Source organism: Nomascus leucogenys, chromosome 25 (assembly GCF_006542625.1).
Source record: "Nomascus leucogenys isolate Asia chromosome 25, Asia_NLE_v1, whole genome shotgun sequence".
NCBI classification, from domain to species: Eukaryota; Metazoa; Chordata; class Mammalia; order Primates; family Hylobatidae; genus Nomascus; species Nomascus leucogenys.
The window spans coordinates 28,988,050-29,009,522 of record NC_044405.1 but is presented as its reverse complement, the minus strand read 5'-3'; the positions used below and the strand labels follow the sequence as shown (position 1 = coordinate 29,009,522).

The window sequence follows — 21,473 nt, the reverse complement described above, 5'->3', positions numbered from 1 at the left end:
GAAACTCCTTCCTCATGAGGCCCTCAAGGCAACTCTGTGGCCGTGGGAAGAACGCCCTGCCCCGCTTTCCCCTGCCCCTCCCGCAGCACCAGCCAGGGTGCTGCACTCTTCTCGCTGGGGGCCTGCCAAGTCGTCATCAGAGATGGAATCTGCCCCGTCGGATGTCCAAACCACGCCCCCAGGGCCCTGAGATCAGGTCCCCAGGAGGAGCGGGAAGGGACTGGCTGGTGTCCCGGTAGCCCTGAGCTCCGCGAGGGCAGGGTCTGCCCGCTCGGGGAGGTCTGTCCTTTTGAGGCCAGGCACCCAGTCCTGGTCGTCCGGGTCCACCCAGGATGACCCTGCCCTGTTCCTGCTTCTCCCAAGCACCCGTGACCCTGGGAAGCCTGTCACAAACACCTCCCTGGACAATCCACGCTACAGAGTGCACTGCTCCATTCCCACCACAGCCTCAGGCAGCACTGGCACCCGCAGCAGAGGCCGCCCTCACAATCTCACACTTCAGGAGCCCGGGTGGGACGCTAGCCAGGCTCCCTAGAGGTGGCTTGGCCGGCCCAGGCAGCCGCATCTCTCCGGGACCCCACTGCTCCCCGGGTCCGGCCCGGGCCCTGCATTCGGCAGTGGCTCCATAAACAAGTAAAATGAGAATATGCACGGGGCCCACACTTAGGGGACTCCTGTCACATGGTGTCCAGCATGGCTCGTGGGTGAGGACAGCAAAACCGCCAAGAAACGACCCGAGAGGCCAACAGCAGCTCCCTGGGAAGGCCTGGCCAGAAATCCCCACAACCACCTCACATCCATTATCAACAAAAACAGTGACAAGTGTTGGCGAGGATGTGGGGAAACCGGAAGCCTTGTGTAGCGCTGCTGGGATGGAACATGGTGCAGCTGCAGGGAAGACAGGAAGGCAGTTCCTCAAGTCAGAACGACCACATGACGCGGCAATTCCACTTCCAGGCGTGTACCCAGAAGAACCGAAAGTGAGTCTCAGAGGGACACCTGGAGCCCATGTGCACGGCAGCGTTATTCATACCGGCTAAAACCTGGAACCAGCCCAAGTGTCCGTCACCAGAGGAATGAACACACAAAATGTGGCCCACGCACACGATGGAATATTTTTCAGCCATAAGAAGGAAATTCTGACAACACAGATGGGCCCAAGGACATGATGCTGAGTGAAATTGAGAGATTTTGTTAGTGGCTTGAAACAACCATCATTGTGTTTGCTCACAATCCCGTGAGTCAGCCGTTTGGTTTGGGCCGGTCTCCCAGCCTGGTCTACCCAGGCCGCCCCCACCCCTGAAGCCCTTGGTGGTTAGTGCCGGCCAATGACCCCGTGGTGCACACCTGGCTGACTTCCCAGGTTCCAGCTCCTCCCCTCTAGGGCAGCCTCTGGGCCTCAGGGTTGGGGTGACTGAGGCTGACGGAGATGGCACAGTCTCCTCCACGGCTGTGCCCAGGGAGGCTGCCAGGCACCCATCTACGCAGCAGCACAGTCAAAAGCCAGCCAGCCCCTCCCTCGGCCCCCACCCACGCCTTTCTCACCACGACTGGAGGCCCCAGGAAAGCAACACAGACACAGGGGTAGGGAGCACTTCCAGACCCAGCAGCAGCAGCCTGGCAGGCTTCCACAGCCACACCCCATTCCTGCAGGGAAACGCTGGCAGCAGCCGGGGTGAGTCCTGGAACTGTCTGCCCTGCGGGGTGCCTGTCCAGGCACCAAGTCCTGCTTGTGTTTGAGAGCAGGCTAAAAGCGGTATCATGCCCAATCTACATCTAGGCATTTGGTATCGACACTGCAGAAAGTTAAAGAAACAATCTTCAAAGAAGCCAGCACGGGGTGGGGAGGAACACTAAACTACAGACGAAGAATACATTCATTGCTTATAGAATTAGTTTTGACTTTTCAGAAACTGGGCAACTCAAAAGACAGTGGACTGAAATATTTAAAGTGTTGAGAAAAGATCCACAAGCCTAGAATTCTGTATCCAGCGAAATTATCCTTCAAAAGTCAAGGAAAAATAGACTGAGACAAAAATCGAGAATTCGTTACTAGTAGCCCTGCTTTGCAAAAGGTGTTAAAAGTTCTTTAGAGAGGAAAAAAATGTACAAGTCAGAAACTCGGATTTACATCAAGAAAGGCACGAGTGATGGAGAAGGAACAAGAAAGGTAATAAAAGCTTTTATTTTTCTTATTCTTTTTTTTGAGACAGGGTCTTGTTCTGTCACCCAGGTTGGAGTGCAATGGTCTAATCACTGCAATCTTGATCACTCGGGCTCAAGCGATCTTCCCACCTCAGCCTCCCAAGTAGCTGGGACCACAGGTGCACACTACCATGCCCAGCTAGTTTTTTTTTTTTTTGAGACAGAGTCTCGCTCTGTCGCCCAGGCTGGAGTGCAGTGGCATGATCTCCGCTCACTGCAAGCTCCGCCTCCCGGGTTCACGCCATTCTCCCGCCTCAGCCTCCCGAGTAGCTGGGACTACAGGCGCCCCTCACCGCACCCGGCTAAGTTTTTGTATTTTTAGTAGAGACGGGGTTTCACTGTGTTAGCCAGGATGGTCTCGATCTCCTGACCTCGTGATCCACCCGCCTCGGCCTCCCAAAGTGCTGGGATTACAGGCGTGAGCCACTGCGCCCGGCCGCCCAGCCAGTTTTTTAATTTTTGGAGAGATGGGGTCTCACTGTGTTGCTCAAGCTGGTCTTGAACTCCTGGCCTCAAACGATCCTCCCACCTCAGTCTCCCAAAGTGTTGGGATTATAAGTATGAGCCACAATGCCTGGCCATTAATCTTAATTGAACAGACAGAAGTTTGTTAAAGTTATAACAATGTACTTGATTATATATGCTTATGTATAAGTGAAACTAATAATAGCAGTGATACAGGGGACAGGAGTGAAGAATTGGGAACGTACTGTTATTAAAAGATACTTTTGGTGGGGCACAGAGGTTCACGCCTTGGGAGGCCAAGGCAGGTGGATCGCTTGAGCCCAGGAGTTTGAGGCCAGCCTGGGCAATGTGGCAAAACCTCGTCTCTATAAAAAATACAAAAATTAGCCAGGTGCTGTGGCATGCGCCTGTGGTCTCAGCAACTCAGGAGGCTGAGGTGGGAGGACTGATTGAGCCAAGAGTTCCAGGCTGCAGTGAGCCGTCATCACATCACTGCACTCCAGCCTGGGCGACGGAGCAAGACCCTGTCTCAAACAACAACAAAATAAAAAGATACTTGTGCTACCGATTAGCAAGCAGTTCAGTGTTATTTGAAAGTGGGCTTGAAATAGTTGGAAATGTGTATCACAAAATCTAGGGTAACCACTGAAAATGTGAAAAAGTATAATTGATGTCCAAGAAAGAATAGAAAATAAAATCATAAAATGGTCAATTAAAACCACAAAAGGCAGAAAAAATAAAAAACAAAAATAGAAAATAGGAACAAACATGGTAGATATTAATCCAACTATATCAATAGTGACTTTGAATGTCAGTGGTATAAATGCACCAATTAAAAGACAGAGATTGTCAAAATGGATCAAAAAATAAGACCTAACTATATGTTATCTACACAAAACCCACTTTAAAAATAAAAACAATGGCTGGGTGCAGTGGCTCACACCTGTAACCCCAGCACTTTGGGAGGCAGAGGCGGGCGGATCACTTGAAGTCAGGAGTTCGAGACCAGCCTGGCCAATGTGCCAAAACCCCATCTCTACTAAAAATACAAAAATTAGCCGGGCGTGGTGGCTTGTGCCTGTAGACCAGTTACTCAGGAGGCTGAGGCAGGAGAATCACTTGAACCCAGGAGGTGAAGGTTGCAGTGAGCCATGATCTCATCACTGTAGAGATGGGTGGCAGAGCAAGACTCTGTCTCTAAATAAATAAATAAATAAATAAACAGACACATGTAGATTAAAAGTAAATGAACAGAGAAAGAAATATCATACTCACATTAATCACAAGAAAGCTGGAATAGCTATATTAATTTCAGAGCAGACTTCAAAGAAGCTTATCAGGAATAAAAGGGGTTATGCATAATAAGGGATGTGGAATATCTTTCCATTTTACGTCTTTGACTTATTAAAGTTTTATAATTTTCCTCACAGATCTTGTAAATATCTTGTTAGATTTCTACCTAAGTTGTGTGTTCCAGAGCTGCTATGTCTTCCTGGAGAGTGTGGCCTTCCCAGGGAGCTGCTGTTGGCCTCTTGGGTCATTTCTTGGTGGTGTTGCTGTCCTCACCCACGAGCCATGCTGGACACCATGTGACAGGAGTCCCCTAAGTGTGGGCCCCGTGCATATTCTCATTTTACTTCTTTATGGAGCTGCTGCTGAATCAGGGCCTGGGCTGGACCCGGGGAGCAGTGGGGTCCCGGAGAGATGGGGCTGCCTGGGCCGGCATAGCCACCTCTAGGGAGCCTGGCTAGCGTCCCACCCGGGCTCCTGAAGTGTGAGATTGTGAGGGTGGCCTCTGTTGTGGGTGCCAGTGCTGCCTGAGGCTGTGGTGGGAACGGCGTGGTGCACTCTACAGCATGGGTTGTCTAGGGAGGCATTTGTGATGGGCTTCCCAGGGTCACGGGTGCTTGGAAGAAGCAGGAACAGGGCAGGGTCATACTAGGCAGACCAGGACAACCAGGGTTGGGTGTCTGGCCTTGTGAGGACAGACCTCCCAGAGCAGGCAGACCCTGGTCTCCTGGCACTCAGGGCTACGGGGACTCCAGCCAGGCCCTCCTGGGGACCTGATCTCAGGGCCCTGGGGGCATGTTTTGGACATCTGATAGGGGCAGATTCCAACTCTGATGACTTGGCAGGCTCCGGACTTACTATAAAGCTACAGTACTCACGACAGGGTGCTGGCAAAACAGACCAATGAAAGCAGAGAGAGAGCCCAGAAACAAACCCGCATGGAGAGTCAACTGGTCTGTGACAAAGTGGCAAAAGCAATGCAATGGGGCACAGCCTCCACCAAATGGAGCCAAACAACGGGGCGTTCACATTCCAAAAATGAATCCCAACACACGCGTTCCACCCCTACAGCAATCCACTCAGAATGATCACAGACCTAAATGTGAAATGCAAAACTATCAAACTCCTAGAAGATAACACAGGAGAAAATCTAGATGACCGAGGGTTTGGTGATGAGTTTTAAAAACACAAGACTGAGCCCAGTGGCTCCCACCTGGCATCCCAGCACTTTGGAAGACTGAGGCAGGAGGATCAGTTGAGCCCAGGAGTTTGGGACCAGCCTGGGCAACATAGTGAGACCCTGTTTCTTTCTTTCTTTCTTTTTTAATAAGGAGGGGGAAAAACACAATCCAAGAAGAAACCAGTGAGAAACTCGATTTCATTAAAATTAAAAACTGCTCTGTGAAGGCACTGTGAAGAGAAGAAGAAGACAAGCCCCAAACCTGGAGAAAATAACTAGAAATGAGATATTCATGAAAGGATTACGATCCACAATTTACAAACAACTCAACAAAAAGAAAAGGAACAACCAATTTAAAAATGGGCAAAAATTCTGAGCAGATAACTCACCAAAGAAGATACGCAGATAGTAAATAAGCCATGAAAAGGGGCTCAACATCATATGTCACTAGGAAATGGCAAATTAAAACAATATACCACTACACACCTATCAGCTGGCCAAAATCCAAAACACGAACACCACCAAATGCTGGTGAGGACGTGGAGCAACAGGAATGCCCATTCATTGCTGGTGGGAACGCAAAATGGTGCAGCCACTTGGGGAGACAGTTTGGCAGCTTCTTGCAAAACTCTCACCATATGATCTGGCAATCACACTCCCCGGTATTTACCCAAAGGAGGTGAGAATGTATGTCCACACCAAAACCTCCACACTGGTGTTTATAGCAGCTTTATTCATAAATGCCCCAAACTGGGACAAACCTAAGATGCTCTTGAGAGGGTAAATGGATAAACTGTGGTAAAGCCAAACAATGGAATATTATTCGGCACTAAAAAGAAATGAGCTTCAAGCCATGAAAACACACGGAGGAAATATAAATGCCTATCACCAGGCGAAAGGAGTCAATCAGAAAAGGCCACATAGTGTATGAGTCCAACCACATGACATTCTGGAAAAGGCAAAACTGTGGGGACAGTAAAAACCATCAGTGGTTACGGGGGTGGAGGGTGGGGGAGGAATGGGCAGAGCCGAGGGTTTTCAGGGCAATGAAACCATTTTGCATTCTCTGTAAATGGCGGACCCATGTCCTACATTTGTCCGAATCTACAGAACGGCTAACACCAAGAGTGAACTCTAATGGACGCCGTGGACTCGGGGTGATGACGCGTCCGTGTGGGTTGGTTGCCTATAATAAATGTGTGCTCTGGCGGGCGGGGGTGTGCGGGGGTGATGGTGAGGGAGGCTGTGCATGCGTGGGGGCAGGGAGTGTGTGGGACTCTCTGTACCTTCCACTCCATTTTGCCATGAACCTAACACTGTGCTAGAAAATAAAGTCTATTTAAAACAAAACAGAAAAGGTGATGTTGAGGGAGCCCTAGAGGAAGACACTGGCCAGCAGTAGGTTGAAGGGGTCTGGGAGCGGGCAGGTGCCAAGGTGGGCATGTCAGGTCCATGAGCCTTGGGCCTCGCAGCATGCACTGGCCGGCTCATGCCAAGAGCCCACCACCTCAGGGCCCAGGCCTGGCCGGGGAAGATGGAGGGGCACCCATGAGGCCCCCATCCTCTCTCCTGACGTTCCCAGTGCAGTGGGGAGACAGATGACAAAGCTGTGATACGTGTGTACTCACAGACCTCGAGATCTGTGAGGCGAGTGGCCCAGGGGCGTTGAGTGTGGAGGAGCTGGGAGTGGTGGGGGAGCTGGGGGCTGAGTATGGAGCAGCTGGGAGTGGTGGGGGAGCTGGGGGCTGAGTGTGGAGCAGCTGGGAGTGGTGGGGGAGCTAGGGGTTGAGTGTGGAGGAGTTGGGAGTGGTGGGGGAGCTGGGAGTGGTGGAAAAGTGGAGAATGAAGAAAGGATTATCGGGGAATGGGGCATGTCCACAGCTGGAGCTCTGATGACCTGGACAGGAGATGAGGAGGTAACCTGGAAGGAAACAAGAGGGATAGGGCAAAGGGGTGGGGCGTGTGGAGACCAGAGAGGGCTTCAGCAGACGATAGCCCAGACTCTGATGGCGCCAACAGGAAGCAGCTTGGTGGGGGGCTGCCTGCCCGTTGTCAGCCCCAAAGACAGTTCTGCCATGCCCCCTGGTGGCAGCGCCTAAAGCCACAACCACGTTCCAGGGTGCACAGCCCGTGGGATGCAGAGGCCTCTGGGATGGCAGGAGGGGCTGGTCCCGGGAACCATGCATGTCACCAGCGCCCCTCCCTCCCCACGCCCTGACCTTGAACCCCTGGTTAGCTCCTGTTCCCACTGGACCCCTTGTCCCCTTCCTTGATCACTTTATGCATGCCTGGCACTGCCATCCTCCTTCCCAGCATGTCCACACCCCCACCACTGCCAGGGGGACTCCATGGCTCACCGGGCCACGTACTGGCTGCCCCCACCTGAGCTCCAGGACGAGGACATGCTCATGACAGTGCCCTTGGTACCTGAAGGCGCCTGGCATGCAGCAGCCACGGAGTCACTGCCCAGTGAACCCAGGACCGAACTCCCCTCCAGTGAACCCAGGACCCCCCCCAGGACCCCTCTCCTCCAGTGAACCGACCCCTCCAGTGAACCCAGGACCGAGCTCTCCTCCAGTGAACCCAGGACCGAGCTCTCCGGTTCTGTCACGGCCCCTCTCTGGGCTTCCCAACGTCCCAAGATCTATTTCTAGGGCTGGGGTTCTGGTGCTGCGCTGCCGGGAGCTGAGTCCCAGCCAAGCCCTACAAGCTGCAGGGCTCTGGGCAAAGCAAAGCCTCATCTGCAAGTGGAGACACTGAGGACCCCTAGAGCCACCTAGGCTAAGGACAGATGCAGGTGAGGACAGGCCTGGCCCAGCAGAAGCACCTGAGTGTGGGGCGCCACACTGGATCACCTCAGAGAGAGAGAGAGAGCCAGAGAGAGTGCGCAAACAAGCGCGCAGCCGGTGCCTGCAGGAGGCTGAGAGGCTCTGGCAACAGTGCCACCGTTCCAGGCCCCGAGCTATGGTTTGGCGCATTTGCTTTGTGGAAACCCCAAAGTGAATGCTTGTGACTTGTGCACTTTTCCATACACTCACACATACGTGAATAAACATGCATGGTATACGGGTACCCCCCCACCGACCATGCAAAATGTGTCCATACCAGCCTATGAGAAAGGGGAGGAGCCCCACCTTACCCTGGACATGGGAGGCTCCTCCGCTGCCCGGGCCAGGGTAATCCTGGCCCCAAGGCGAGTGCTGTGGGCGTGTGCAGCGGGTGTGGGCGCCCGTGAGGCCTTCCTGAGGCCCGGCCTCAGTGGGAGGAAGGCCACTGGAGAACCCAGTTCCCACGGAGGAAGAACCAGAAGCGTCAGGCCGAGACCCGATGCGGGGTGCACCGGGGCCTTCCTGCCTTACCCATGGGCCCCCCACACCCTCTCAAGGCGGTGGAATGAATCCGCTGATTCCACGCAGCAGGTGGAGAGGGCCGAGGGGCTGTGGTGGGTACCAGTGCAACTGAGGGTTCGAGTCTTGCGGGACCAGGGCCTGCACCTCCGTTTCGGGCCCAGCACCTGACACACAGGGAGGTGCAAACCAGACCACACGGAACAGCCATACCAGCAGCCAGAGCGGGTGTTTCCCACACCGCCACCCCAACGCTGGGCAGGTCCTGCTACCCACCCAGTGTGGGGCCTCTCAGGCTAGCCTGGCCCTGGCTGCTCAGGCAGAGACAGACCCAAAAGGCAACAGATATGTGACACTGAGTGAAGTGTGCAGACACCTGACTCCCACCCCAAATGCTTTCTCCCCCAAACAACCCTGCACACACAGATGAACGCAGCACAAAGTTGAACGCCAACACACTTTATTTCCCTTCGGATGCATCTGCAAGCTTCTGCCACACCTGAACCCACGGCCTAGCACCAACGCTACAATCACTCCCCAGAGGTCAATCTTGGGGGCTGAGGAGCTGCAATTTCCCTTTCTTCCTGAAAATTAGGAGAACTGAGACTAATTGAAGAAACCTCACTGCCATTCCTCACTCAGCAGTCTCAGCAGGCCTGAAATGTGGCTGTGGGAAGTTGCCATTTTGGGAAGGCGTTTATTCTCTGCGGCTACAGGGATTGCCTGCTTTAGAAACCCCCTTAGGCTGATTAACTCAAAAGTCCCTTCAGAGTCAAGAACCAACCTTTCATGGTCCATAAATGTGGTATTTCTGGTTTCCTGATCAGGAGACTTGCAAACCTAAAAATGTTCTTCCTTCCAAAAACTAACCTGAAGTATAAAACCTCAGATGGCAGAATTTTCTATTTCTGGAAAAGCTGGCTGCGATTTGTTTTTGGGACACAGTGAGGCAAGTCCCTGTGGCAGAGAACGAATTGGCTCCTCGGCCTCTGTATGTGAGAGCAGCCCAGCCATGCCCAGGAAGAAACATCCCCCCATGCACTGCAGCACACCCTCCTTACAGAGAGAACGCCTGCAGGTTTCAGAAAAAAAAAAAAAAAAAAAAAAAAAAAGGCCTGCCAGACTCCCAGATGGATGGAAAGCAGCTGACAGCTCCTCAGCCAGAGGGTGAGGCCAAGTCCTGGAACCTAGCTGGGCCCCCGTCCATGAGCATCACTTTCCAGTGAGTTCCAGCACCTTCCTCACCATGGCTCCGATCCCGTCGTGGATGTGGTGGAGTGCCGTCTCGCACATGAAGGCTGGGGTAGTGACCACCTTGTTTTTCTGGTCCACGTGAGCTTCGTGTGCAGAGTTACGGAAAAAGCCACCCAGCATGGACCCGAGGGACTTTCAGGTGTGGAGCCCCAATCCCTCCCCCACCCTCACCGCGTGTCCTTTGTTCTCAGGTAACTTGGAACAGGAGAACTCACTCCTGGTGCAGTCTGTGCCAGCAGGACCCTACTTTATGTATGATTTATGCTGCTGAACAACGTAAGAAGGAAGCTGTTCCCAATTCACATGCATTCTAGAGGAAGAAAGCAGCGGGAAATTCCAGGGAATGGGGCACCTTTCAGCCAGCATCACACAGGCCCAACACCCACACATGGCCACGAGCTGCCCCGCCATGGGGCGCACACATGACTGGGGTCCTCACAACCACCACGGGAGGCAGTGGCAGCGCCTCCACTTTTCAGATGAAGAACTGGCCGTGAGGGAGCCGGTCCTTATGCTGCAGGGCAACAGGCAACAGGGCAGCAGGCGGCACTACTGGGGCCGGCCAGCCACAGACCTGAGCCTCCCCAGCACCACGCACATAACCACTGGCCAGGCCTCCACACCAACCAAGACATGTGCCCCCATCTTCCCGCAAGCAGTCAGAGGCCTGGGGCCAGCCTTGGCCTGCGCTCCTGCCCGGCAGGAAAGCCGCAGGGAGTGAGACGGGGCCTGACGTCCGAAGCTGCCTGTGAGTAAAAGGCTGCCCCACTAAGAGGAACTGCACCCTTCAGAACAACACCTGCAGGGGACCAGGTCCATGCTCTACTCATTCCAGTACCGTCCGGCACCCTGGAGTGTTCTGTTCTCTCAATTGGGCCCATGTGGACATTCTCCCAGATCCAGGCAGGGCCTTCCAGGAGCCTGCCTCCAAATCTCCCGGGGCAACAGCCCCGCTGGCATTCTCGGTCCATCATCTCAGAACGCAGGGACACACCTCAACAGGAGGGGCCGGGGGCCGCGAGGTGGGCTGAATCACCTGGCCACCAAAACTGGCCTGAGAACTTCCGCCCAAATAAAGCCAGGAAACCCCTGCCTCCTGCACGCCCGGCCGCTCTCCCTCCACACCTCGCACACACTCTTTCCTCACCCTCCCCCGGCTGGGGGGAGTGTGGCTGCCTGGGGGTTGCTGAACAGACTCAACAGTCAGGCTAGGGACCTGGATCTGCCAACCACGCACCACAGCTGCGCTTTTGACGTGTGTCTGCGACCCACCTCACACCAGCTGGGCTGTCACAGCCATCTGCTCTATGCCCTCAGACACGTGGCCGCGGTGCCCACTGGGGGAGGCCCCACAGGGAGAGCAGCAGGTGCAGCTCCCGGTGAAGAGGCCGCCCACCAAGGCAGCCCGGAGCGGAGGGCGTCCCTACGCACATCTCAGGGACAAGCGCGACGGTGGGCCGGGCCTGGCTACCAGGAAGGATATGATCACTTCCTTCACGCAGTGCTTGGCACCCAGGGCCGTGATGGCCTCCGCGGTCCTGGCGTAAGGCCACTTGCCACCTTCCTCATGCTCGTGGCCCACGGTGACTTCAACGCCTCTGAGCACCTTGGCCGCGAGGACAGGCGCGATGCAGCACAAGCTGAAAGGTGAGAAGGACACGGGTCAGGCAGGCTGCATGGCCTGCAGAACAGAAATTACCCTCGCCACGACCCCAGGCTGCCCTGCCACGGGAGCCCTGCCGTCCCTGCCCCTTGTGAGCCTGGGCTGCCAGAAGGCTGTGGCCCATGGGATGTGATGGAGGTGGCACCAGGTGACTCAAGGCTGAGAGTGAGGTGTCCTCAGCCCCACTCCCCGCCGAGCACTCCCTGCAGGCACTCAAGCACCAGGCCAAGGACCCCCGAGGGGAGTCCCTAACAGCCATGGGCTAAGCCCCAAGCCCCAGGACACCCCAGACTGGTGCGAGTCCCGGGCTGCCGAAGTCCACTCACAGAGAGGGTAATGATATGCGGCTGCCCCAGCCCTGAGTTGTGGGGTGGTCTGTGACCCAGCAACAGGTAACACAGCTGCACTTATCAGTCACACCAGCCCCCCTTCTACAGGAGGCACAACGGGCCAGGAGCAGCCTTGCCAGCCTCTGACCTGCAGCACAACTCTCGGCAAGTGCAGGCCGGTGGGCGCACGCCCGACCCTGACACACAGGCCGCAGCAGCTCTGCCCAGGCCACATCCACCCCTGGGACCTGCTTCTGCTTCACCAGGAACCCCTCCTTGCCCAGCCAACAGAGGCCCCTCTGTGTGCCAGGCACTGTGCCCACAGCAGGGCCTTCAGTGACCTGTGTTGTCCAGCACCTCACGGCCACCCAGGGGCAACAGTGGAAGGGGCACGGCCTCATTAAACAGCAGCCCCATCCCCTGGCAACCTGTGGTGTAGCCCACAGCTCTCAGGCCCCATCCTGCCCTCAACACCTCACACCTTGGCCCGTCTTCCTTCATCCCTCCTCCCGCCGTCTACAGTCCTACCCACTCCCGACAGGCCCAGGTGGAAACTGCTACCATGGGCTGTTAACAAAACACGGTTAAAAACACATTTCACAGCCAGGTGCAGTGGCTCATGCCTGTAATCCCAGCACTTTGGGTGGCTGAGACAGGCAGATTACCTGAGGTTGGGAGTTCAAGACCCGCCTGACTAACATGGCGAAAACTCGTCTCTATTAGATGAAATCCCCCTGCCGCCCTCTGAGCAGGCAGGAAGTCCGGGAAGCAGATTCTCAGTAGCTCCCGATGCTGCACGCAGCTGCCCAGCCATCAAGTGCCAGCTACAGATGCCACAGCGGCTCCTGACACAGCCCAGCACCCACCTCGACTACTGCATTCAAGGAAGGGGTCCTAGCAGTGAGCGGCGGGGCCGCCTAGCAGTCCCTGGCTGGCCACGCAGGCCTCTGGCACCAGGCTGAGGGGTGGGTGGGGCCGGCTGCAGGAGGGACCTCAAGGCAGGCTGACATGGAAAGGGTGTGCCCGCCCACAGAGCCACTGCCATGCCCCTTCTTCTCTTAGGAAAGCTGCAGCGGTTAAGGATTTAGGTTTCCTCAGGAAAAGAGCCTATGGGTCACCGTGCACGGAAGCCCCATGGCTGGACTGGGGAGCAGACGGGCTTGCGCCCCGCAGTTTTCAGCGGAGCCTCATGGCTGGACTGGGGAGGAGACAGGCTTGCGCCCTGTGCTGTTTCCAGAGGAGCCTCATGGCTGGACTGGGGAGGAGACGGGTTTGCGCCCTGCAGTTTTCAGGGGAGGCATGCTCAGAGGCAGTGGTTCGCCTGCCAGGGGCTGTCTTGTTTCACCGAGATTTTGAATCAGTCACAAAAGAAAGGGCCACGGCCTCCTCCCTCTGGGCGCTCATCCTGGGAACGTTTCTCTGACAAGGATGGGATCCCGAGGTGGAGACCGCGGGTGAAATCTTCACCCCGGCTGTGACGCGGCTGCAGCAGGGACCTCCTTCAGGAGCTCTGAGCCTGCACCTCTTCCTGTGGCTCCGCCTTAGGGGCCTCCCTGGACGGTGACCAGGCAGGTCCTTAAGTGAGTGACTGTGGGTGGGGAGTGTTTTTTCCAGCCCTGCTCAGACAGAGGATTCCGATACAGCCTTATCCTTGTTCGGTTGACAGAACCCGGTAGTGAGCGGCCATTGCGAGTGCGCCTCACAGATGTTCATCAACACAAGTGCGGCTCTCGCCCTGCCAGCACCAGATGCAGCTGAGACCTGGACAGCGCAGCGCCGCGTTCCAGGACCACCAAGGAGCAGGTGCCGGGAGGCTCGTGGAAGCATCACACCTGCCGAGGCGGAACCCGGCCTTGCTGGGTCACCCTCACACATCTGGGAGTGACTTCCCGGCAGCAGACGGTGAAGAGCACACACTCCCTGCGGGGCCGTGACCCGCCACGTAAGCCAAGGCGCTTATGTGGATGAAGGAGTGGGCACCCTACTCGTGCCGCCAGCCTCAGGACCCAGGCTTTGTCTGAGCAGGGACAAAGGGGTGTGGTCGGCTGTGGCTCCCCAGGAGGGAGGCCGCTGGGAGTGGACAGCGTCAGGGCCAGTGCACGTGCTGCAGTGACTGGCCAGAAGTCAGCGGGGTTGGGGGTACTGTGGCTAAGGGGATTGGGAGAAGGGGTCTGGTAAAGGCTAGGGGTCCTGAGGGACTGCCTAGGGATGCCTCTGGGAGCCAGGAGAATTCCAGGTCTCCTCTAGGGAAGTGGAGTTGCCCTCTCCTTTCTGTTAAGTCACCAGTGACGTCGTGTGAAATTCCCTCAGTTAAAACAAGAAAACCAGCTGTGAGTTTTCAGGATCAGTCACAGCTCCTGGCTGAGAACAGAGGCCGCAGGCCCACGCACCCTCCTCCCTCGCTCCCCGAGGCCTGCGCGGCTGTACACACCCGACGGGCTTCCCGGCCTGGTGGAACTCCTTCAGGACACGCTCCACTTCTTTATTCACCTTGCAATCTTTCCCGTCCACGGCAAACGTGCTCCTACCGGGAGACAAAAGGCCTCCTCAGACAGCCTCACAACTAGGGTCTATTCCTGGGGGGCTTCCTAGGCACAGCTCCAGACCCTCAGTCAGCTGCAGCAAGGGACATGGGCATGGCTGCACATATGCGCGTTAGATGTGAACACATTTTCCTGTTTTTTAAACAGAAAGAAGCATAGAAAGCAGGAGGATCAGGAAGTGGTGCAGCAGGAGGCCACCAGGGCGAGAGGGCCCACGCCCTGGAACCTTCCGCAGCAGCTGGCGGAACCCGGGCTGCGGTGCTGAGACTCAGACACTGGTTTCTGGCTCCTAACTCCCATGGTGCTTGTTAGCTTTCTGTTATGACATTGGCTGTGTCAGGCCTCAGGCAGCCTCTGACCTCCTGCCCGCCTTTCACCTGCCCCAAAGCAGGACTCTAATGTTCCCCGCCTTTCTGACTGTGGGTCTCAGGACCCTCTCCTGAGAGGGTCCCCCACTCCCTGGGGGAGAATGCTGATGTCATGTTTCCCTGAGCACTGTGAGCCACTCCAGCAAACGGGGTTGTGGGAACCCCAACTTGAAGCCAATCGGTCAGTTCCAGAGGCTCAGACTGGTTACCGGTGTGTGTCAGAGGGCAGTTTTGGGGATGGAGCCCTCAACCTGTGGGATCGGATGCTACCCCGGGTCCATACTGTCGGAACTGAATTAGAAGGCAGCAGTGACCCCTGCGTGGTGCGTGGGGAAGACCCTTCACACCCACCTTCTGTGTGGACGACTGTCGTGGTGGGAGGAGGAGAAACATGGTGTGAGAGTTTTTCCTTAAAACAAAGGGGCAGCAGGAAACTCCAGGAGTTCCCGGAAAAAGAAACGCAATCGGCCTCCAGGCATACCAAGCACTCTTGCTTCGACGACCGTGAAAGAAACGCCAGTTTACCTGCGACACCAGCATCCACACCTCAGGCCGAGGAGCAGGAGCTGTGGAGGGCACGCGGGGCAGGGGAGGTCTCGCCACACTGCCCATGGGGCATGTGATTTGGCAATGCCACCAAATCTACAAGTGGACACACCTTCCCACGAACCCACCCTTGGGCTCTACGCCACCCTCACGCACCCTAGTCCTCTGCCCCTGCATTTTCCACATGGCTTTGCTGGCAGAGTGCTGGGAATCTTCTGGAGGTAGTGGGTGTTTGCCGTCCCCATGGGTGACCGTCTCAGAGGGTGCAGAGTGGCCACGGCTGCAGCTCATCAGAGCGCGCCGCACCATGAACGCGCAGGGCAGGCTCACCCAGAATGCTCTGGACAGGTCAGTGAAAATGGGAGCTTCGCCCAGGGGACGTGGGCTCAGACACACAGGCACATCAACACCTTGAAGGCCAAGGCCAAGACCCACCGACCCCGAGAACCACCACACACCTCACGCCTGTGCCTCTGGGTTGGCAAACCGTGGAGGAGCCATGCCAGGGCACCTAGCCCCCAGCACACCCTCCAGCTGCCCCTGTGCCCCGCCACACAGTGTCAGTGGTCAGGGCCTCGTGGAGACGGCAGCGACGCGGGGACAACTGGACAAAAGATCGAGCCTGAAGTGGGGCTGCGTGAGGTCAGGGGTGTGGGCGGCACCGACGAGGCTTGCTGCCTTTCAGGAGAGGGGGGACGACAGGCTGGGGTGGGGCTTCCGGTGAGAGATAGGGGTGAGGGCATGGCCAAGGGCACTGAGAAAACGGCTGGCATCTGAGGAAGGAGGCCTCTGAGGTTTCAGGATAAGGAAGGGCGCATTCTTCGGATGGAGCCTGCCTGCCCCCCCGACTCTGGGTGCAGGCTGCCCAGGGTGGGGCGAGCGGCCAGCCAGCCTCCAGCCTGCCCTTGAAACAGGAGCTGCCGACCGACTGGGGCTGGCCCTGCTGGGGCTGCCACCCACACCGCGGCACAGAAGCCACCTGCACGCTCAGATGCACTGTGGCCAGTGCTCCTGCAGGTGGCAGAGCTGTCCCTGGAGGATCAGCCCAGCACTACCTCCACCTCGCAGGCAGGGCCATGGGGGCGGTGCCCAGAGAACCTCCATGAAAGTGCAAAGAGAGAGAGGAGACACAGAGAACAGAAAGAGGGTCTGGAACTCAAGGACGCCACCGTGTGGGAGCCGGCCAGGCCTCCACGGTTCACGGTCCAGCTACCATGGAAACAACCCTAACAGCCACGCCAAGGCGGCCTCCCTTCTTCCTGTCAGGACCACTGCCCAACCAAGAAGGAAACCCATTTCTGATCCTGCAAGGTTCCGTAAGAGAACTGGGGCCGGGCGCGGTGGCTCAGGCCTGGAATCCCAGCACTTTGGGAGGCAGGAGGGTCACTTGAGCCCAGAAGTTCCCAACCAATTTGGGCTACATACATGGCTACAAAAAAAAAAAAAAAACATGGGCATGGTGGCATGCACCTATAGTCCCAGCTACTCAGGAAGATGAGGCTGGAGGATGGCTTGAGCACAGGAGATCATGGCTGCAGGGAGCTGGGATCGTGCCACCGCATCCCTGCCTGGGCAACAGACCAAGACCTCATCTCTACAGAAAAAAAAAAAGAGAGAGAGAGAGAGAAAACTGGTACCCGCAAGGAGTAAATACTCAGAGACTGCTTTCAATGTGACGAGACCTACCAGCACAGTGATGAGATAAGAGGGAGCCCCAAACCCACTCTGACAGCTGTTGGGTACCAGGAATGCTCAGAGAAGAGGCAGCAGAGAAGCAGGAGAAAAAACATGTCTTGTAAAACGCTACCTAAGACCCAACCCTGAGAATGGCTCCCAAATCAGACGGCAGGCACGTGCCCTGCCCAGACCCTAAACCCAGAGGCTGCTCCTATCACCACCCCCTCCCATCGCCGCTCCACTGCCCACATCGGACAGCAGGCAGGTGCACCCCCTTCCCATCTGCTCCACATGGAAAGTGGAAGACCTTGAAGCTCAAATACGCACAGGTTTTTAGCCGCTCCAAAGCCTCCTGGAAAGATGGCGGCATCATGGTTGGCTGCACTGAGGTTGGCCAGGTCTGTGATCTTGCCACGGGCGATCCTTGCAGACTCGGTCAAAACATTCCTGGGAAAGAGCACAGGGCAAAAAGCCTCAGCATGCAGGTGGAGGACTGTGGAGCGGGGCAGGGGCACAGCCCACAGGCAACACACTCCACACACGTGGCTCTCAGCCACACGGGGACTTACTTCCAGGTCAGCATGTTTGGTCACTACCTGGAAAGGCAACATGGTTCTAGCAATGCTAAATCTATGCTGGGCTCTTCAGATCAGCACTTCAGAACCTGCGCCAAATCACTCTGAATCTTCTGCACCATCAGTCAAGGCCCATGAGAAATGGAAGTCTCTCCGAGTGTCTAAAGCAGACAGAATTCTGTGCACTCATCAGGACGGTGGGACTCAGAGGGGAAGGTAGGAAGCCAGGACTCAGGACCAGTGAAGCAACCCGAAGGCCAGCCACCGCAGGAAGCTGCTAGCCCCCAGGTGTGGGGGACAAAGATGCAAGTCCAGGTGCAGAAGCCAGGGTCCCAGGCAGGGAAAGAAATCACAGGGGTCCCCACTGGTGAGAAGCACAGCCCCAGGAGGCAGCTATGGCTTCTTTTTCGAATCTCCAGCCCTGACCTCTCATGGTCCAAAGCCAGCTGGAAGGCATCTGGGAATGGCCTGCACAAGGCTGTCGGGTAGGATGCGCAAGGGAAGGGGATCTCGGGCCACACAGGCCAGAACCACACACACCGCAGTAACAGACATGCTGCTGGGAACGAGCAAAACAGATCTGGAGTCCAGACAGGGGAAGAAGGTGGGCGGCCAAACTGAGAAACAGCACCTTTGCTCAAGACCAAGGTATGAGCAGCTTTACTCAGTACTCAGTGGGAAGCGATATGGTCGCTATTTTCACCCCTCCTGTGAGTACTGGAAGGAAGGCACTCCTGAGCCTCGGCAGCATTACTTCCAGAACAGGCTGAGCACAGCTGCTCAGAAGGATGTTCATTTGCACACAAGACTTGGTTTAAGCTAAGCCAGCAAAAAAAGGCTGCACCGTCGGAGGTGGACAAGAAGCAAGTTCCAATCCCACCCCCACACCTGCTCTCGCCTTCGGACGGCTGCCCCTTGGTGTGATCAATCACGTGCATCTGAGGGACGTCAGGAGCAAAGATCTGGACTTCAGCCCCTCCACGGCTCAGGTGCACCAGGATCCTGCATGGGGGAAAACCAGAGACAACTCTTCAAAACGTGCCCCACTCAGATTTGTGTTAACACATTTTTAAAAAGAGGATTTTAGCTAAGTGCCAGGAGCAAATTCCTAATGTATATTAATATCTTACTTGCTCTGCAAAAAGTTACGGTTGGTTCCATACCAAGCCAAATGTCCCCTACACCCCCATTCCAATTCACTGTCGGTTGCTGGGTTACGACTACGACAGACCCTCAGAAGTAGGCTATGGAGATCAGCTGGTCCCAACACCTCCCTTTGCAAACTGGGGTATGGGGGCCGGGTGACTCCACTGAGGGCACAGCCTGGAGGCGTGCGGGTCCCCGGCTGCTGAGTGCTCTGCCTACACCCAGGGCCTGGCTGCCCTCCTCCAGTTGCTTGCTGCAAGCACCAAGAGTGAGAAGCAGCAGTGTGCTCAGAGTGCCACGTGCACAGAGGGTGTGACGGGGCTTTCGGTCACTACTTAGTTCAATTTCTAGTCTCCCTCAACTTTCCCACCACAGATGGTGGGAGAGACACAGAGACCCCAGGACAACACCACAGGCCGGGCAGCTCCATCTCTCCAAGGGCAAGGGCAACAGAAGCTCCTCCTGGGGACAACAGCTGACATTATGAGGGCTCACGCTGGCCTCCGCAACTCCCGGTGCCAACAGGAGATAGGTCGCTAAGCCCACCCACACGCTAAGCCCTCACTGCCCCTTACATGGAGGAGGAAACGGAGGCATGAAGTGCAGTGACTTGTCAGACGGAAAGGTCAGGACCTGGCCCTGGCACTTGGGTTCCCCTACCCATAAGAAATCCACCCAGACACCCCAGACACAAGACCCTGCCGTTCTGCCTGGGAGGGCTCAAGCTATTCTGGGGCTATTTTCTATCCCATCAAGGCCAAATCATGAAACACATCCTGGCCCTTTCCCCCAGCTCACTCTGCCTAGTGCCAACTCCAACTGGCCAAGGTGGGCCGCCCACAAAGCACCAGCCTCAGGCCCCTCTCCATGGCCTGACACCCCTTGGCCACCACCCAGCTCTGCCCTCTCCAGTTCACCCTGAACCACATGGGAACTACAGGTACCTGGCACGCGTGGTGGCCTCCTGCCCTACCGGTTCGGCCTGCAGTCATTTCCAGTAACACAGGAAATCAGGCCACCAACCACTCAGCAATAGCTGACCAGTTACATAAACAGTAACCTGTCTAGGACCCAGAAATACCACACAACTGTTAAAATGATGTTGAGAACTGAATGAATGGGAATTACTTCCCATGCGTCAGAAACATTTGCAAAACACGGGTGAGCGTGATCTCAGTGTTTTCAAAATGTGTGTGTCCTGAAAAACACTCAAGTGAAATGCTGAGTGATCACCTCTAGGTGACAGCATAAGCAACACTTAAAAACTGTTCTTCCTTAGTGTCTCCCTGGGTTTTGCGAGTCGTTTTTGCTTTTTTTAACCAAGAATAGGGTATTTAAAATACAAGCTCTCTTGGCTGGGTGCAGTGGCTCATGCCTGTAATCCCAGCACTTTGGGAGGCCAAAGCGGGAGGATCACTTGAGGTCAGGAGTTTGAGACCAGCCTGGCCAACATGGTGAAACTCCGTATCTACTAAAAATACACAAATTAGTTGGGTGTGGTGGTGCATGCTTGCAGTCCCAGCTACTCGGAAGGCTGAGGCAGGAGAATCGCTTGAACCCAGGAGGCGGAGGCTGCAGTGAGCCAAGATCGCGCCACTGCACTCCAGACTGGGCGCTGTCTCAAAAGATAAAAAGTAAAAATAAAATAAAATACATGCTTTCTCTAAACTGTTCAAAAAAGAGTAAACTTCACTGGTAGAGAGGCCTTCTCGAGGTCCCCGGGGTGGTGGACCAGCTGCTCCTGAGGACTTACGCCGAGGCCTCGTGGATCTCGGTCCCATCGTAGACTCCGCATCCAGACAGCACCTGCGAGAGGAGCGGGAGCTGACCCGGGGGAAAGCGGCCGACCTGGGAGGCGGGAGTTGACTCGGGGGAAAGGGGCCGACCTGGGTAGCGGGAGCTGACCCGGGAAAATGGGGCCGACCTGGGCCGCAGGAGCCGACTCGGGGTGAAGGAGCCGACCTGGGGCGGCAGGAGCAGACCTAGGAAGAGGGGCCGACCTTGGGCAGGGAACAGCTAAGGCTGATCTCTGGAGGCGGGAGCTGACCTCACCCCCTCCGTCCACTCACCAGCGCGACCCTGGCCGCGGGGCGCGGCACGGAGAGGTGAAGGGCTGCGCGCTGGGGAGGCGTCCGACCGCCGGGGGACAGGGACGCGAATGCAGATGCCGCAGCGAGCCTCGAGGCCACCAGGGCCCTCACAGCCGCCATTGCGGTGAGGACAGCGGGGTCAAAAGGTCACGCCGGGACAGAGCGTGCGCACCTACCGGTCTACAAACGCATTGCTTGTTGGGACCGCGCCTGCGCAGCCTTCGGGGCGGAGCCAAGACCCGCCCCCGTCTCAGCCGCATCCCGTGAGTGCGCCGGTGGGCGGGGTCGCGCCTGCGCAGAGCCTCCGGGTAGAGTTCCGGGAACCCTGTCTTCCTGCTGGTGGTGGCTGAGGGCTCGGGCTCGAGGCTGAGGGATGCTGGTGACTCCTGGAGTCCCCAGCCCCGCCCCCATCGGACGCGCCCTTCCCGCCATCGGCGGAGCAGCCTTGCCTCGGGGCGGCTCAGCCCGGCGCTTCTTACCTACCTCCGTCTCATCCTTAACTCACCAGAACGAGCACCCAGGGTCCACATTCTCCTAAATGGCCACTCGTCTTAATCTCGGCGTCAGGACCCACGCGGGGTGAGGACTACCCCTCCGCTTCCATGACTGTCTCCTCGCGGCTCCCGCTCCCGCGGAGCGACCCCTCCGGGTTTTACTGACCCCGGGATGTTGTATCCTGGAAACTGCAGTTCCACCCAGGGGCTTGATCTGGGTTAGTCTGGGGGCAAGTGGGCCGCCGATTCTGTTTGGGCTTTTTTTTTTTGAGACGGAGTTTCCCTCTTGTTGCCCAGGCAG

At 56.5% G+C, this 21,473-nt stretch overlaps 1 protein-coding gene across 4 annotated transcripts; it reads right to left on the bottom strand.

Moving 5' to 3' along the window:
• Nucleotides 1-8,930: 8,930 nt before the first annotated feature.
• On the bottom strand, nt 8,931-20,883 carry GATD3A (glutamine amidotransferase like class 1 domain containing 3A). Of its 4 annotated transcripts, XM_003277361.4 has the most exons (7): nt 20,658-20,883; nt 20,342-20,394; nt 18,331-18,444; nt 17,195-17,314; nt 14,165-14,257; nt 11,225-11,381; nt 8,931-9,828 (listed from the first exon to the last, which is right to left on the bottom strand). In XM_003277361.4, the coding sequence occupies exons 1-7, from the start codon at nt 20,796-20,798 to the stop codon at nt 9,700-9,702; spliced, it is 807 nt and encodes a 268-aa protein (XP_003277409.2). In that variant the 5' UTR covers nt 20,799-20,883; the 3' UTR covers nt 8,931-9,699. The 4 variants fall into 4 exon arrangements, with proteins under 4 accessions (XP_003277409.2, XP_030661981.1, XP_012357337.2 ...); XM_030806121.1 differs by lacking the exons at nt 20,342-20,394; nt 20,658-20,883 and adding an exon at nt 20,282-20,320; XM_012501883.2 differs by lacking the exons at nt 8,931-9,828; nt 11,225-11,381 and adding an exon at nt 11,393-13,321.
• Nucleotides 20,884-21,473: the final 590 nt, after the last annotated feature.